General features: G+C 44.2%; 1 protein-coding gene across 8 annotated transcripts in view; it reads left to right on the top strand.

The window, feature by feature from the left end:
* LOC306808777 (protocadherin alpha-C2-like) overlaps positions 1-17,786 on the top strand; it is a 105,109-nt gene that overhangs the window by 47,650 nt on the left and 39,673 nt on the right. Inside the window, exons 1-2 of one of the 8 annotated variants that reach the window (XM_079319753.1) lie at positions 5,351-9,732; positions 10,469-10,498. The exons of 5 other annotated variants lie outside the window; for them this stretch is intronic. In XM_079319753.1, coding sequence (XP_079175879.1) covers positions 7,816-9,732; positions 10,469-10,498 — 1,947 coding nt within the window. In that variant the 5' untranslated portion in view covers positions 5,351-7,815. Of the gene's footprint in view, positions 1-5,350; positions 10,306-10,468; positions 10,499-17,786 lie in introns of those variants that run through there. 2 more of the 8 variants (XM_079319748.1, XM_079319751.1) reach the window with 2 other exon arrangements.

Here is a 17,786-nt window from a genome sequence, read left to right as displayed (position 1 = left end):
CCTTGGCTGCTCATCCCTCCTACAGCAGGGAATTTCCATGATATATCAGCAGCTCTGCCTTCTCTGCCTTGGTGATGGCTGAGCCTCTGGCTGCAGAAAGCTTGGGGCTTCTGTCTGACTGCACCAGCCAGAGGTAGAGGTCATGATCTGCTTCAATTCTGTGTTTTAAAAAGCATAGCTGTAATGATTTAATTTCCTGGTAAAGTTGACATTGACTTTGTCCAACATCAAGAAAAGAGCAATCAAGCAGTTAATTCTAAAATATAACCTTGAAAGGGAAAGTCATTGCTACACTTTGAAGTCTGATTAAGTAGAACTTGTTCTATTAATTTGAGAAATTTAGGGCAGCTCTGTACAACTCAGTATAAGAGCATTTTGGGTCTGATTTTAGATTGAGGCGATCTGTCCATCACTTCTCTGCTGCTTTACATATTTAACTTCAGGAGCAAGTGCTGTGTAGGGATATCCTTACCCTTGTAGTTCAGAGCTAACCTCCCATACAGCTTTGGAGTAGAGATGTGGAGAGAGGAGGAAGAAATTCTTCCCTGTGAGGGAGATGAGGACCTGAGGGTGCCCAGAGTAGCTGTGGCTGCCCCTGGGTCCCTGGCAGTGCCCAAGGCCAGGTTGAATGGGGCTTGGAGCACCCTGGGATAGTGGAAGGTGTCCCTGCCATGGCAGGGGTGGGATGGGATGAGCTTTAAGGTTCCTTCCAACCCAAACCATTTTAAGTGTCACAGGGAAAGAAAGGACTACAAACAATTTTGAACAGCATAAACACAGCTTAGATGGGATGATCCAACCATATTCCAGTTGTGCATCTGAGCTTTCTGCTTGTGTCTTGGGCTGCTTGGAGTGCCTGCAGTGAATGTGTATTGGAAAGCATTCCTGTCTAGGGAATAAGCACAAAACACTTAACTTAATTTGTCACATGGGGCTGAAGTTGCAGGTAGGTGTGCTTTGGTGAGAGAGTGCACCTGATATTCCAGCACAGTTATAGGTTAATAGGTTAATTCCTGCTTCAGCCAGTATTTTGAAAATACCAGGAGGCAGAGTGGCAGCAGGTGTGAGACTGGTGAGTCTGGGCTGGGCTCCCTCTCACTGAAAGGTCTGCAACATTTTAGAAGTGTTAAGGATGGATTAGGCAGGGAGTTGCAGTGAAGGTATCTGTGAATAACAAAAGCATGAGTTAACCTTTCAGTACAATATATAATCCTGTTAGTTCCTTAGCAGGGCAGATGCTGAGGAAAGCAGATTTTCACACTGTTGTTTTGTGGCTCTGAACTGAATATGATTGCCCAAATACAGCTCTCAATAAATTAGGCATTGAAGTAAAAACTTAAGATATGCTTTTATAATTTAAGTTTATAATTCTGCTGCTTGATGTACTTTCATGAGCTAAGATAATTCATGGAGATGTTATTAGGAAATGCAACAAACCTGGAAAAGTCATTAGTGAGCAGGAGAGCAAGAAAAAAAAAAAGTGCAAATGAAGGTGGAGAAAATTCCAGCCTCCCAAAAAGCAAAATCTGATCCAGCACAAGGTGTGCAGGTTACAATCAGGGCATTGTCAGTCAATACTCCCACAGACTCAAAGGCAAACTCAGGTCAGCATTAGAACACTGTGGTTTCAAACCTGCCAAATTGCCTGTTCCTTGTTAGATCCAAACCAGGCAGATTCAGGTTTAAGTTGTTAACTTCTAAGAGACACTTTAGGAGTAAGCAGGGAGTATAAACAAAGCTAATAGATGTAACTCAGCATGTGTTTTCAAGAGAGGGAATCCAGAGCACTTGGGTACTTGTACAGTCTTTAATAATACAAACCTGGTTTCTTTTCCCTATTAAAGAGAGGCACTGACAGGCTCTGAAGAAAATGCCTTTGGTCTTTCTCAGCAGTGAAGAAGGTGACTGTTCCTCATATTACTCCTTGCCTGTACTTTTGATTCTTGCCCTCTATTTTTATACCTAGGTCTCCATTTCCATTGGTTCTGCGCCACTGTTTGGTGCTTAGCTTCCTACTTTATCTGAATTGTGTAGACAAAAAACAGGGGAAAAGGAGACCTCAGCATCATTTTGGAACACGGTGTATTCCTTGTATAGCCACAAGGACAAATGCAAAGCTCCTAGGATGCTTGAGCTGGAGAATCACAGCCTGCATGGACAAGTCTCCAAAGAGAGACAATGGTGATAAAGGAAAACACATCAACTAAAACCTTCAAGAAAATATTTAGCAGTAGAAGTAACACTTGCAGGCTTGATGGTGACTTTAGAAAGGTGAAAAGTCATTTTGTTGGTGTCCACATTGTTAATGTCCCTCTGTTTAGAATGGCCCAGTGTGTGACTTTATGTGCAATAAATTACAAAAGCATTCTGAAGTCATCAGGAAAATATAGCAGAAGACAAACAGAATGAGTCAGACATATCCATCCTTAAAATTTAGACTTGAAGTGAGAAATGATTGAAGGTATCTGGTGATCAAGAGAAGAAAAGGATTTTTTTTTCTATGCATCTTTGTGGTTTATCTCAATCAAAATTTATAACACCAACCCCTCTCCATATCCTAACCCCAATTTCTTTACATGATACTTTCTAGAACAAGCAAGTTACACTATTGCAAAGAAATTGTGACCTAAATACAAACAGGATTTTTTCTGGCTGTTTAGCAGCCTTGGTTCCCATAACAGCAATGTTTTAAATAGCCTGGCTTCAGATGCTTGTGATACATACAGAAATTCTCACCAGTTAGATTCCTACCAATGGGAAAATTGATTTAAGGAAAGACATGAAAGAACAGAGCCAATCCAACTGAACAATTTGGCACAGGATCTGTCTATTTCAAACATGAGAGAGGCAGGTTCCAAATGAAAAGATGACTTGTCAACAAGTAATTCAAGACATGGAAGCAAAGAAATTGGGTGTAGAAATAAGCAGTTCACATTCCCTCAGGGAGGCATTTTGCTGCATTTTTGGGCAAAGTGGGAATCCCACATCCCCAAGAAATCCCATACAGAATGCAGACCTTTGTGTTGCCATATCTCTAGGCTGTATTTTCCTGCTCACATAGTCCTTGAAGCATGGGAATCTCCAGGAAAAAACCCTGTACAGTTTCCTTCAGAGGTCAGTGCAAGGGAGTCCTCACTGAAGGGAGCAGGGTTGCAGAAGATTGCAGGAATCCTAAGAACATGAAGTGGGGTTGAACTGAAGAAGTTGCCCCCTTAAAATACCAAATTTTTTTTTCCCTTAGACTTCATAAGTACCCATGGACTAGAAGATGGTGCTCATAGGAAAAAAACTGTATAAGAAACTGCACAAACTCATCATTCCCTTACAATTTATTGGTAATGTTTTCCACTTTGGTTGATGTAATCTGGCCTATGACTGATGGATGTTCCTTTCTCTGGACTTGATTTAATTCTAAGTAATGCAGACAAATTGCAGGCACCAAATACAAGCAGGCACATAGAGGAAATCTAGTTTTTTCCTGGAGAATGACACCAATTACCTGTTTGTTAATGGCTGAACTATGGATTTTGTGGACTTGTCTCCATATTTTTTGCACACAGTTGTATCAGTAGGCTGAAACCATGTCTGCTTTTATACAGTACTCAAACAATCTCATTGCTACTAAAAGTCTATGTGCTGGGAAACGTGTGCAGAAATCTGCAGTCCAGTGCTTGGAGCTGGTGTCTTCCCAGCAGTTTAGAAAGGACACTGAGTCATTGAATCTGATGCTTAAGGGATATGAGTTACTGAAAATGAAATTATTTACAAAGAAGTGAAATGTCTTTTCAGATGTCAAAACACCTTGGAGTTCTTAGATTTATATGTTGTAGATTCACATATTTCTGCTTTCTAGAATGTCTTTCTCTCTCCTTTTGCTGTATGAGTCTCAGAAATAGCCAGAGAAGGGACTTTGCCTATTGTTCTGTAATGAAGCAAATTAAACACAAATTTATTGCTGCCCAAGCAAGTTTGTGAGATCCCTGTTACAACTTTATAGAAAAAAAAAATTACTTGTGTGAATGTGATTTGAAATAGATTAACTTTTCAAAGGCCTAAATACCCACAGAAGTGCATCTGTATATAATAGTATCATTACCAAGAGAAAAATCTGCAGACATGTTTCTGTGGCAGTGCATCAGCCTGCTTCTAATTCAGGCATATTCTATATTCTAGAGCTGTTCCAAGGAAGACTTGCAGAGAAATGTGAGGATTTTCCATACTAAAATAGTTACATTGCTATGCCTGCTGGGGTATACATGCATCAATGTATAACCAGCTCGAGATAGACTCAATTTTCTTGTGCAGGACTTGATAAAATCAGTATTCTTTGCTCCACCTGTATGTTTGTACTTGTGCCATTTAATTTAGCCAAGCTAATTAAAGCAGTGCAGTTTTTGTATGTCAGCAAATAGCAGAGGCCTGTGTATACAGATACTGCATGCAGGCAGTGTCCAATCACTCCAGGGGTTAGCAGGTTTATCAGCTGGTTTTGCTGCAGGGATGAATTCTGATTCTCCTGCTCGTGTGCATTGTTCTGAACTCAATGGGTACATTTTTCTGTAGTGAGATTTGAAGGTGTTTCAAAATTTTAATACTTAGATGAAATTTCAAGAAATTGCTGAAAAGCAAAACTCTGGAAAAAAGAAAATTAGGAAAACCCTAAGCCTTGATTCAATTGAAATTACATTTTTCTGTGTTTCAGTTTTTGTATATTACTAGGAAAAAATCAATATTACTACAGAACACATCCTGAAGTGTCTTCTCAATTGAAGTTTTTCCTGAATTAAAATCACAGCCTTCAGGACTGACTCAGCATTAACACCGAAGCTGATAGAAATACCTAAAATTATTATGACCATTGATGAATTTTATATAGATTTAGAAGGACCTGGGGAACATTTAATCAGAACAGAATACATTTTGGTATATCACTTATCCACTCTGTAGTCACCATTAGCTTCATAGAGCAAGCTTTTTGGGAAAGACTGTGACATTTGTGCAGTGCTACTGTAAATAATCCAAGCTATAGTATCAATTTATACAATGATTATCAGAGTAGTATTTTATTGGTGCTATAAAACTCACAAAAAAGGCAAGAAGCCAGGCAATCCTAGATCTTACAATTCTGGAAGGAGGAGAAATATTTTCTAAGAACTTGAGGTTGAGAGACAAGTTTGATGGGAATGAAAAAATTATGGAATATGTGTACTATCTCTGCTCAGTTTTATGTTCTGTGATGTTTTGCAAAACTTGGTCTGAGCTGACCACTGGGACACAGTGTGTGAGAAAAGATGAACCAGGGTAATGTGTAGATACTGAGCTGGGCCAGGATTTGAGGGTTCATCAGGATTTGAGGGTTCATCAGGATTTGAGGGTTCATCAGTTCTTCCTTGTTGAAATACAACAGAGCAGAGCCTGAATGTGTATCACAGGTAACTCACTGAGGTCCAAAAACAGTGTGAGAGATTCCTTGCTGATACTAAAACCCCTGGGTGTGTGAATGATGTGTTTCATTGACACAGAGTAAAATCAGCTTGTGGCTAAAATGCTATTGAATGCAGAGATGAGATTTATCTTCCCACCACCTCCTAGCCATATGCATTGGCCATTTCCTGGACAGTTTTCATTAATATGTTCTTTAAGGTATGTTCTTAGATGTTGCCAATATTTCTGGGGCTTTTTTTATTGTTATTTTGTATGTTTGTTGGAGGACTCTGTGGGTGTGTGCACCTGGAGATGTGGGGCAGAGATCATCTATGGACTGTCTGGTGAAATCAGTGTGTGATTTTTGGAAAACTGAGGGTGTGTCTCTTCAGGCTTCTGTCTCACATGATGGCTACAAGTTGGTTTGACACATAGCTGTATAGTCCATGTGTATTAGTGCTGCTATAACTTATTTTTATTGCATTCAACAGCATACTGTTCTTTGGTGGGTGGTGATTTCTTCTGTTTTGGTGGTTTGGTACTTTTTTTTTGTCAAACTATTTTTTTCTGAGTCTGTGAATATTGTGATCTGGAAGGTGGGTGCCTTGCCAAAAAATTGAAGTTAATTTTTTTCTAAGTGTCTGGTTCCTGGCAACTGGTTGAAATGGGCAATTTTCCAGGTGTTCTAGGAACTTGGCATCTCTAGCTGCTCTTGTTGGTCTGCACAGACCTACATTTATCCTACTTAAAGGTATAAACAGGGTTGGGTGGCTTGAGAGCAGTAATTGCAGATGCTGGGCACATCAGAATAAATATGAGGGCAAATATTTGAGCCACAAAAAATGGGCTGAGAATAAAGGAACCATCAGCCAAAATGGGGTAATGTTGCCTCTTCTGGTAGAGGTGGCCACAGATAAAAGCTGAGAGATTGGTAGCAGTTCTTAGTGGTGCTGAGTCAGAGTGAGGGCAGTTGTGCTCCAGGGTTTGTGCATCAGATATGTTAGAGAAAAATCTTCAGAGATTTATAGTGTTCTCATGGGGAGGGGTGCCCAGGCCAGCAAAGGGCAGTGAAAGAGGTTTCAGCTAAATGTTGGGGTCACCCATCCCCTTGAAGATCAGCCCAATCCAGAGAGGGTTTTTTTGGGTGTTCCAAAAGACCTTATGGGGAAAGAAAGGGAAAAAAAAAAAAAACAACAGGGAAAGAAACTTGTAGGAAAAGAGTTTCTGTACTGGATAGTAGGTGCAACATAGCTGCACACCTGGAGAACTACAGCTTATGGTTTGTTTCATTAAATCTCTTATCTTAGGAGGTGTATGAATGGAGTTTAAGTTTATTGTCTTTGCTGGGACTTTTGACATTGGGGTAAAACTAATTGCAAGTGCAGCACCTCCATCCCCACTGCTGAGTTTGTTCAATTTCGTGCTTGTTTTTTGTCAGTCCTCTGTCACAAGAGGAGAGGAGGAAAAAACGGTAACGGGAAAACAGATCAGGTTCCACCTTGTCTGCGGCTGCACCTGCTCACCTTGAGCCTGGGTGAGAAACTGAGGCTCACCTTAAATGTTCATAACTCAGGGGTGTGAAATGCTCATAACTCACGGGTGTGACTTGCAGAATCCTCTGGGTGGAAGCGGCGCAGGGGTGCCCGTAGAGGCTGGGCAGGGGGATGGAGCTGCAGCAAGGATGAATCTCCGAGGGAGCAGAGGGGCAGGTCTCCAAGAAAGAGGTCGTCAAACCCACTGCAGCAGCACACAAACGGCACCAGACCTGGCTGGAAGCCCATTTTCTTCGGCGCTCTGCGCTGATTTAACCCTCTCGGGCGGATGTACTTCAGCGCTGCAGCAGCAGCGGGTCCACAAGCGAGCTGTCAGCTCCCCGCGCCCCCAAAGCTCCAGCAGCGAGGCCGGGGCGGAGACGAGGAGCGGCGGGGGCGGCACAGGAGCCGCGCCCCTCCGGGCTGGGCGAGCACCGGCGCCGCGGGCCGCGGAGCTCCGGGGCCGCAACACGTGGGCGCGGGGCCGGGCGGGGCGGTGCCGCTGTTCCCGGCCCAGGTGCTGAACCGGCGCCAGCCGCGGCTTAGCGCCCACCCCCGCCTCCTCCCGCGCAGCAGCTGGAGCAGGAGAAAGCGGATCCGGCGAGTCCCGGTCCCTCCTCCTTCCTCCTCCTCATCCTCCTCATCCTCCTGAGAGCCGGCGGAGGGGAGAGGTCGGAGCGGCCGCCTGGCGCGACCGGCAGCATGGAGCGGGCGGCGGCGGGGCCGGAGGCGGCCGGGGGCTGCTGCTGCTGCTCGCCGCTTGCATGAGGCGGCCGGGCGGCGGCGGGGAGTGAGGCCGGGCCGGGCCGGGCCGGGCTCGGCGGCTCCGCTGCGCCCGCGGCCACCCCCCGCCCCGGCCATGGCGGCGGCGGTGCTGGGCCCGCTGCTGCTGCTGGGGCTGTGCGCCGGGCGGGCGGCGGGCGGGCCGCTCCGCTACTCGGTGCGGGAGGAGCTGCCGCACGGCGCCTTCGTGGGCAGCGTGGCGGGGGACCTGGGCGTGGATCCGCGGCGGCTGGCGGCGAGGGGAGCGCGGATCACCTCGGGCAGCGGGCGGCAGTACCTGGAGCTGGAGCTGGGCCGCGGGGCGCTGCTGGTGCGGGAGCGCATGGACCGCGAGGCGCTCTGCGAGCTGAGCCCCTCCTGCTTCCTCAGCCTGGAGCTGGTCATCGAGCAGCCCATCGAGGTGCACAACGTGGAGGTGGAGGTGCTGGACATCAATGACAACGCGCCGCGGTTCCCCCGCCAGGATTACCGGCTGGAGATCAGTGAGTCTGCCGTGCCCGGGGCTCGTTTCCACATCGAGAGTGCACAGGACCCTGATGTGGGCACCAACTCCGTGCAGAACTATCTGCTCAGCCCCAGTCGCCACTTTGCCCTGGACCTTAAAGGCTTCCAGAGTGGCAGCAAACTCCTGGAGCTGGTGCTGCAGCAGCCGCTGGACCGGGAGCAGAGTGCCCTGCAGCAGCTGGTGCTGACTGCTGTGGACGGGGGGGATCCCCCCAAATCCGGCACAGCCCAGATCTCCGTGCGAGTTGTGGATACCAATGACAACCCACCTGCCTTTGACCGCTCCACCTACACCGTGAGCCTTCTGGAGAACTCCCTGCCTGGCACGCTAGTGGTGAAACTGAATGCCTCAGACCCGGATGAGGGCTCTAATGGGGATGTGATCTACTCCTTCGGCAGCTACACCCCCCAGAAGGTGAGACAGCTCTTTAGTGTGGACCCCCATTCAGGGGAGGTGCGGGTTAATGGCACTTTGGACTATGAGGAGGCATCCTCCTATGAGATCTATGTGCAAGCCACTGATCAGGGCCCTGTCTCTATGGCTGGGCACTGCAAGGTGCTGGTCAACATTGTGGATGCCAATGATAATGCTCCTGAAGTGGAGCTGACCTCCCTGTACAGCCCAGTACCGGAGGATGCAAGGTCAGGAACTGTGGTGGCCCTGATGAGTGTCACCGACCAGGACTCAGGGCTGAACAAGCAGGTGAGCCTGCGCATCCCCCCTGGCCTCCCCTTCACCCTCAACTCCTTCAAGAACTCCTACACCTTGGTCACCCAGGGCAAACTGGACCACGAGAAAGCAGCAGCCTACAACATCACAGTTACTGCTACTGATTCTGGGAGCCCCCCTCTGTCCTCCCAGAAGGTGATCCATGTGGAGATTTCTGACATCAATGACAATCCCCCACGCTTCGAGGAGCCTGTGTACTCAGTTTACATCCCTGAGAACAACCCCATTGGAGCCTTCCTGTGCACTATTAAAGCCACTGACCCAGATGTCGCCAAAAATGCCCATGTGTCCTATTCTCTACTCGATGGAGAGATTGAAGGGCTGCCAGCTGCTTCCTATGTCTCCATTAAATCCGATAGTGGCAACATGTATGCTGTCAGGTCCTTTGACTACGAGACACTGAGGGAGTTCCAGGTGATTGTCCAGGCTCAGGATGCTGGGATCCCACCACTGAGCAGCACTGTCACTGTCTACATCTACGTGGTGGATGAGAATGATCATGCTCCACAGATTCTGTATCCTACCTCAACCAACACTTCAGCAGCCCTGGAGATGATCCCACGCTCGGCATATGCTGGATATTTGGTAACCAAAATTATAGCCATTGATGGGGACTCAGGACAAAATGCCTGGTTGTTCTTCTCCCTGGTGCAAACCTCAGATCCGGGTTTGTTCAGGATAGAGCTCCACACTGGGGAGATCAGGACTACTCGCAAACTGGGGGAGGACAGCACTGCTACTTTCAACCTGACGGTGGAGGTGAGAGACAATGGAGAGCCATCGATGTCCTCATCAGTAGCCATCACTATTGCTGTGGTGGACAGAGTTTCCAAAATCATCCCTGATAGAAGAAGACACTTTAAAAGCCCAAGCAATTACTCAGAGGTCACTCTTTATCTCATTATTGCACTGAGCGCCATCTCCTTCGTTTTCCTTTTCACAATCATTGGGCTTTCTATTATCAAGTGCTACAGATACAGTCTGTATGGGAGCTCCTGCTGTGCAGGGTGCTGTACTGTCAGAGAAAGGAGCCCTGCTGAATTGTACAAGCAGGCCAACAACAACATTGATGCTAGATTGCCCCAAGGTTTAAAAGTGCAGCCCCATTTCATTGAAGTGAGGGGCAATGGGTCTCTCACTAAGACCTACTGCTATAAGGCCTGCCTGACTGCAGGATCAGGAAGTGACACTTTCATGTTTTACAATACCTGTGGCCCAACAGGAACTACTGGTCCCTCTGCAGTGGTGACTGAGAGGCATCTGACAGGACAAAGTGGGCAGAGTGCACAAAACCTGATCATACTTAGAAATGACTCCATTACTCCTAATGAGGTGAGGCTACCTTGGTAAATGGTCTGCACAGTGCTCTGAGCAAATCTGTACTCAGGCAGAGGTTCCTGCTCAGATGAAACATATTCCCTTAGGGGCTTGCTGACACTCAGCTCTGAAACTTGGCTATAATGAATCTAATCTATGCCATGCATTTTATTTCTAGGTAAATACTGAGACTTTCAGGGCCCAGTTGGTAAGTTCAGTGTATGTGTCTGTTCGAGATTCACTCAGCATATGCTGTACTGAGTGCTCCATCCTTCCCTGTCTAAAAATGGACTGCTGCTACAGAGTGCTAGGAAATGACTCATCTTTGTCATTTTTGACAGGAATTTTGATGTGAGTTTTGATGGGAAAACTCATATTGAGGAGAAAAAATAATGAGTGATTAGCCTTGAAATCAAAAGGTTACTTTATGGCAGTTATGGATCTTTGCTGCTTTGCTGTCTTCACATCTAAGTAAATTTGTCCATTTCAGAAAAGCATAGTATTATAAAGATCTTGCTAATGTTTCAGTTGTCTGAAAACTGCAATCCCTCCTCTGATAATGTTTGTTCTACCCAGTGCTGCATTTTATGCTTTCTGGCCTGTGACACCCAGTGACACCTTTGCAAAGAATTACAGCAAGTCATTAAGTTACAGAGTGACAACTTTGAACCTGCTGGGTTGCTATTGAAAATTGTTTAATACCTATAGTTTGACCAGCTGTGTATTAACCTTTGTAATATTTTCCCACAGTGAAGAATTAATGGTTGCTTTATGCTGGCGTGCAGTTGCTGTGTGGTTTGCATGATCTGTGCAGTTTCCTTTATACACATGTTGGGACTGAACTCAGAAGCACTCACAGGAGAGACTCATTCTGGTGCACAAAAGGAAATTATTGCCATTACTATGTGTTGTTTGTATCCCATAATTGTGGCAGGTGTAAGATCAGTTTGTGCATTAATGTGTGCTATGCCCCAGAAAGTCAGGGAAATAACTGGTGGGATAGAAAGGAGCCTGACTTGTGTATTCTTGCCACAGAAATAGAACTCATTTATTTATTTATTTATCCTTTTTCACATATGGAGATGTTAGCATCTTTAGCAACAGTTTTTTGTTGAGCAAAGATGCCCATATCTTAAGGACCAGCAAGTCTTCCACAAAAATGCTTTTAGGGACTAATGATCATCCATTCAACATTAATCTATTTTAAATTAATGCACTGTTTTACTGTGGCAAGATTCAGGGGAAGTACTTTTTCTCTTTCTCTGCAGTTTTTGTATCTTTAGGTTTTTCTAAGTGTAATAAAATTCCTGGGAGCTGTTTGACATAGGAGGAGGGAATATGAAACATGCTCTGTAAACTTGTATGCTGAGGAATCAAAGAGTGAAATACACATTTTATAGGTGATTTTTGGGGGGGGGGTGTGCAAGAAGAAAAGCACTAACTGGAAATAGCTTCACTTTGGATGCAAGCCGAGTAGGAAATCAGTTTAACAAAGAGATTCCTATCACATTTTGAGACTCACTCCATCAAATGCAGTGAACTAGCAAGTTTTGATTACCAGCACAGATCAGGCAGTGGCAGCAAAGCCAGCCCAAACTTGGAGCACAAAAGCAGAGAAATGTAAAGAACAAACTAACGAATGCTGCCTGTGTGGGGTTGTCATCCAAAATGGGAATAAATTACTCAGCTCATTCTGTGTGATTTAAACAGAGGTGAAGTTCTGACAAGTTTTACTCATCATAAGTTCTTTGCTTTCTGCTTCTTAACCTGTCCTATGGTAGGACATTCTATGAAGGTGTACTGAGGCCATGTGCACATGAGGAAATGGCTGAATGTAATGGCACTCACTAATTACTGTTCCTAGTTAATTACATACTAAAAGTCACATTATTCCCCTGTTTCAAGCTCAGCATTTGCACTGAAGATGCCATCAATTGCTTAGCAACACTGAATTCTACATTTTAAGGGTAATGATCTTTGTATTATTAGATTTTCAGAGATCTCTGTTTCTCTTTTTAGTTAAAGTGAACTTTGAATCAGCCTTTGAGAGCCTTTGCCTTCAGTTGTGAGGCATAGCAAGGCAGGATTGTCCTTGCACCAATTTGCAAAGTCAGGCTCTGATCTATGTGTTACTTTTGGATAATGTGAACAGGTCCTCTTGTTTTTTTTTTCTCTTCCACACAGTTTATGGAAATGAATTTTCTAGTGAGTGTTCATTGATAAGGATGGGACTGGGTGAATGGGTTTGCTCTGCACAGGTAGTCATACCTAGGGTTTTACAGTGGCTAAAATTTTGAAAATGTTGTTTATACAGTGAGAGGAAAAATATTTCCAAGTTCTCTGGGATTAATCTCAGTAACAATTGGGGCAGTAACTCTTACTTTTGTTCATATTTGCTGGTAAGGTCAAAGATGCTCATAATTACACTAAGTTGTGACTGACTTTATTGGGTCATTAGAATGATACAGTAGAAGTGCAAAGAAGTGCAGTAAGATTAGTGAGAGGCTTTTTTGTCCCTGGTGAAGTTCTGACTCCTATGTGGCTACTCCTTTTTTACTGCCAGTGTTGTGATGGTGGGATGGAAACTTGTTTCTGCAAGATAGCTGCTTCTTCTGCACTCACCCTGCTTACCTGCGCAGTTCTTTATGGATTTATAAGTATGACTCAGACCAAGGGTGTTTTGTAAAAGAAGAAATGTACTAATGCAGCTGCACAGAAAACCTTGGACATGGTTATTGCTGTCAGGAGGCTGGTGATAAGGGCAGCAGTGTGGGGTTAATGGATATTGCTCTCTCATCAGATAACTACTGCAGAGGGACCAGGCAGGCAGTGCAGGCAAAATAAAGGGATAAAAAACATACTGTGGCTTCATTTCTGGTGCTGTGTGGGTTATGGGCAGCCTGGACTCCTGTTTTTCCAAAGAAGGATGCACACACTTTGTGTGTGGAGTTGTGATTTTGTTACTGGGCACTGCTGCAGTGATGATCTGTCATTCTCAGGAAGGCTTTCAGTGCTTTAGTCTGGAGTCTGTTTCCTCATATTCCTGTGAAGATGCTGAATGATGTCTGGGTAGTGTCTGGTCCTTGGTTTTTCTTTTCATCTTGCCTGTTTTCTTCTTACATCCTGTGCAGTTAAGCTCATTTCTCTTGTCTTGCATCTCATGACAGCCTTTTCCCTTCAATGCAGGAAATAACAATCAAACCAAAATGTTTTAACAGGAGTTTTCTGTCCCAGAAGGCAGCCTGGCACATTCCTAATGAGCAGTGGGCAGTTGGGATACTTGATAGAACTGGACTCTTTTATATTATGCATTTCCTTGTACCTCTTTTTGTGTGGTGACACATGTGGATGAAAAAATATGATGTTTGATGTGATGGTCAGAAATAGAGTGTGTTTCTCTATGGGCACTTTTAAAGAGAGTGAAAGAACTGCACATTGATGGTGGTAAGACCCAGGAGATGCACTGGAGTTTTACAGCTGTTTGCTCTGCTTTTGTCTCTTTCTCTGTGTTTTTCACTTCAAAACCAGCTTGCTAAACATGTTGAAAAAAGAAAGCAACTCTTGAGTTGAATATATTTTGATACTGCTTTAAATGCAAGCATGTTTTGAAGTGTCTAAACCTAGTAACCCCACAGTGTTGTTTGTAGCAGTCTGTCCAGGAGATTTCTCTCAGAGGATTTAAAGGTATTAATGGTGCAATGTCTTACAATCTCAGTTCAAGAACTTAAGCCTCTAAGAAATTCTCCAGCCCTGCTGACATTGAAAAGGTTAACTATAAATGTTTGTTCTTTTGTTTAATGGCAGTGTCTGAACCTGCTCAGCTAAGCAGGGACAGTGCTCTGTGCTTCAGGGCAGTCAGGCTTGGTTTGAGGCTTCTGCTGTGCCAGCAGAAATCTGCATCCAAGATTGAGCAGAGGTGTTTTCCTTCTCTTGGAACTCACTAAAAGTACTTTACAGAAGCATTTGTCTGTTCCCTTCACCACAGTTTTCTCTGAGTTAGGAATGAAAATGAATACTCCCAGACTCTGGGCTTTTGAATCACACCCTTTTCCAGTTTTCTTTTTGATTTCTTGAATGATAAACATATATTTAAATAGTTTGTTCTCCATATCAAGTTAATTCTAAACATTTACAGAAGGAAAGCAGGAATAGAAACCTCTGTTTCCTCATACATGTCAGCATTGTCTCACTGGAAAATAAGCAGACCCTTTAGCCATCAAATGTTCTGAAAGGCTTTTATTATTGCTTCAAAGCAGATACATTTGATAAGTATACCTTATGCCATTCTGTTGTGCATTTGTGTGGAAATCAGAATGAAGCAGGATGTTTTTAGGAGTCTCAGCATCTGGTAACTGTTTGTAAATATTTGATTCATGCTTCTCCACCTCAAGCATGTTTTGTTCTAGCAAGCACTGAAGTGAAAGGTAGTGTTTGCATTGATCTGTTGAATATGGGATCAGGACGATATTTTGAAAAATTAAAATTTCTCCTACCCAAGGGAGAAATTCTTCCTGTGTTAGGTAAAAAAGTGAGCTTAGGGAAATGTTTGTAACAACACATTTTCAACTAAATTTACTCTCCAGAGACCAATGGAACAATTTTCAGTTAACCCACTTGAAAACAACTGTGGGATATTTTGCATGAGCTCTCTTGCTCCTAAGATGGCTCTGTTTCACATGGTACATTCCCATTATCAGACTTCCCAATGGGGCTGGTGTTTATGACCAGTAACATTCATACCTGTGGTTATGGGCTTGACAGATTGTGAGCCTGGAAGAAGCAAACTGGTGGCATGAGGTGTTCATCTGGTGCAGTGACAACCACTTCTGTAGGCACCTGGGCAGATTTTGACTGGATTGATTTTGATGATGTGCTGTAACTGAATCAGAAACAGCAGCTGATGGGGAAAAAAGGGGATGGTTGATTACTTCTGTGCTGGATCATGGGATTTCTTTCACTTGCTGACAGGACTGCTGGACTTGCTACACAGCTTCCAAAAATCTCTGAGGCAAGTGGCAAGCTAAAATTGCCTTCAGCCTAGTAGAATGTGCTGGATTGTGCTAAACAGAGCCCTGTAATGAGCTGAGGAGGTAAAAGGAACAATATTGTCTTCATCAGCATTATGTGACATAGTGAGAATGTGGGGATTTCCAACTGGGAGCCCTTCAGACCCTGCTTTCCTCTTGGTGTTCCCTCTCTGTCCTCACACTTGCTGCTCAGCTGTACCTTGTCCTGGTGGTTTGGGACACTGCACATCTCACTGCCAAATCTGTGGCAGGGCTTTGCAGAGGAGCCCAGGGAGAGCTGCTGTGCAGCCCTGGGACTGCCTGAGCACTCAGCTCTGCTTTGAGATGTTGTCCTGGCACAGTGACTGTGCTGTGTCACACCTGGACCTGTGGCAGGTTTCAGGGAGGGTCTGGGGAAGGTGGACTACTCTAAACCAGAGATGTAAACCAGCCAAAGCTTGGAGGCTCTGAATTCCTGGTGGATTTATAAGAAGCAGCACTGCATCTGAGCTAGGGAGAGAAATTTCTGAGTATTTTTCCTTCTTGTTCTGTTTTGCTTCTTAACTTGTTTTACTGGTCATGCTTTATTGCTTTTCTAGTCCAGTCTCATTTAGAGATGTATTGAAACAACTTCTCACTTATGGCCAGAGAAACTGAAATAACTGCAGCCTGTAGCAGAACAAAAGGAGAAGCCAGTTATGCTGACAAAATAGAAATTTCACTGATTTTGTCAGTTGCAGGACACTGACCTGTGGTAACAAAATGTGGGACAAATGTGCCTCTTGCTGAACTCTGGAATGACCCAGTCAAGCAGCAAACTCATGTAAAACTGGGTAAAAATAGGTCTGCACAAAGGCAGGCTGCTGCCCAGCTGCCTTGTGCTCTCATTCTTCCTGTAATGACTTCAAAAAGAAGTCACAGATCCTGATTTTTTTCAAAAAATCCCCCAGCCTTTGATGGTTAGCTGTGGCCATAGTTCCACCTCCAGAGTGCATTTTGATCATCTTGTTCCCTCCTCCTTCTGCAGCCTATCTAGAGTCATGACAAAGAAAGAACTGTTTGGGAATAGCCTCAAGATGCCAGAGCTCCTGGATAGTAACCCTTGAAAATACCAGTTTCCTAATTTCTCTTATATTGGCATGAAGAGTCTTGGTGTGTGCATGTGAGGTGAAGAAATGATGAATTTCTAATTAATGACTTTCTCTTTCCACCATCACTCATTAAGATCACATGTCCCATTGCAAACAGAACATAGATTTTTGTTTTCTACTCAAGAGTTGGAAAGCTCTCATCCAAAAATGAAAAATCTATGTACTGTGAGTGAGTGGTCATTTTCCTCTTTTCTCACTCCTACCCAGCTTTTGTCAGACTTTTTCAGTGCTTTTATTAATCTCAATTTATCTGTGTTTTGCCTGGGACTGGGGTAAGATTCCTCCTCCTCACATTGCCTAGAAGTCTGTACAAGTCAGTAACCTGCACCTCCCAGACAGCAAAATAGAGCAGAAGTCCAGCAGTCCCCCTGCTATAAACAAAACCCAGCAAAAGAAAAGACAAATTTTCTGGTGTCAGCACCCTTGGTACTCAAGAAAGGCAAGCTCAGGAGAGGATCTGATCAGTGTGTGTTGTTCTCTACTACATGGGTGACTTTAGAGTTGCTGTGACATCCTTGGGACTGGGGACAAAATGGAATTAATCAGAAAAGACTAGAACCATGCATAATGGGCTTCTTGTCAAACCACCTTCTGCTAAACTCAGCAGAACCTGAGCATGACAGAGAACAGGGGGGTAAATGGGAAGGAAATTGCTAGCACAGATGTTTAATGTGTGGTTGCAAACAGCAGCCTCCTCCTCTTTGTGTAACTCAGACCATAAAGAATACTCATGTGTGCATCATCCAAGGGCATCTGAGTTTTGAGTGATGCAGGACCTGGGAAGTGTGGTGATAGAGCAATACTGTAAGTTGTAATTGCTCCATTTTTGTTTGAATAAAACCTATTGATCCAGGGAAAAGCATAAGCCAAACCTCAAGAGGAAAGACAGAGTTGGCTTTAAATAATTCAGAACATTCAACACATTCTTTTTCCCTTCCAAGTAATGAGGTCAAATTCACTTCTGATCTGCCTCCAATAATTTGAAGAGAATTAAACCATTACTGTCATTTATTATTTGTGTGATTGGCACTGTGCAAGACACATCAGGAATGAATGTAGTCCATTATGTTTTTGGATATAAGTTCTGTCTTTGAATTCCAGTGCCTGAACTTAAGCACCCACTACACTATGACCTACAGAATCATGTTTTTAGTATCCTGAGAAATAACCTTGGTGTGTCCTCAGGGCTTAATTTTAAGGGACCTAAGCTTGCACTCACTGGCTGTAGTTGAAAATTACAGTAATGGTCCCCTGACAATGCAAAAATTATTTTCTGGAGCAGTTTTTGATCAACGGAGGATTTCTTAATTATCTCCTTATTTAGCAAGTCATGCTGCAG

The sequence above is a fragment of the Erithacus rubecula genome (genome assembly GCF_903797595.1).
Source record: "Erithacus rubecula genome assembly, chromosome: 16".
In the NCBI taxonomy this organism is placed as follows: domain Eukaryota; kingdom Metazoa; phylum Chordata; class Aves; order Passeriformes; family Muscicapidae; genus Erithacus; species Erithacus rubecula.
Note: the sequence above shows the minus strand (reverse complement) of the source record. Positions and strands in the feature narration are given on the sequence as shown.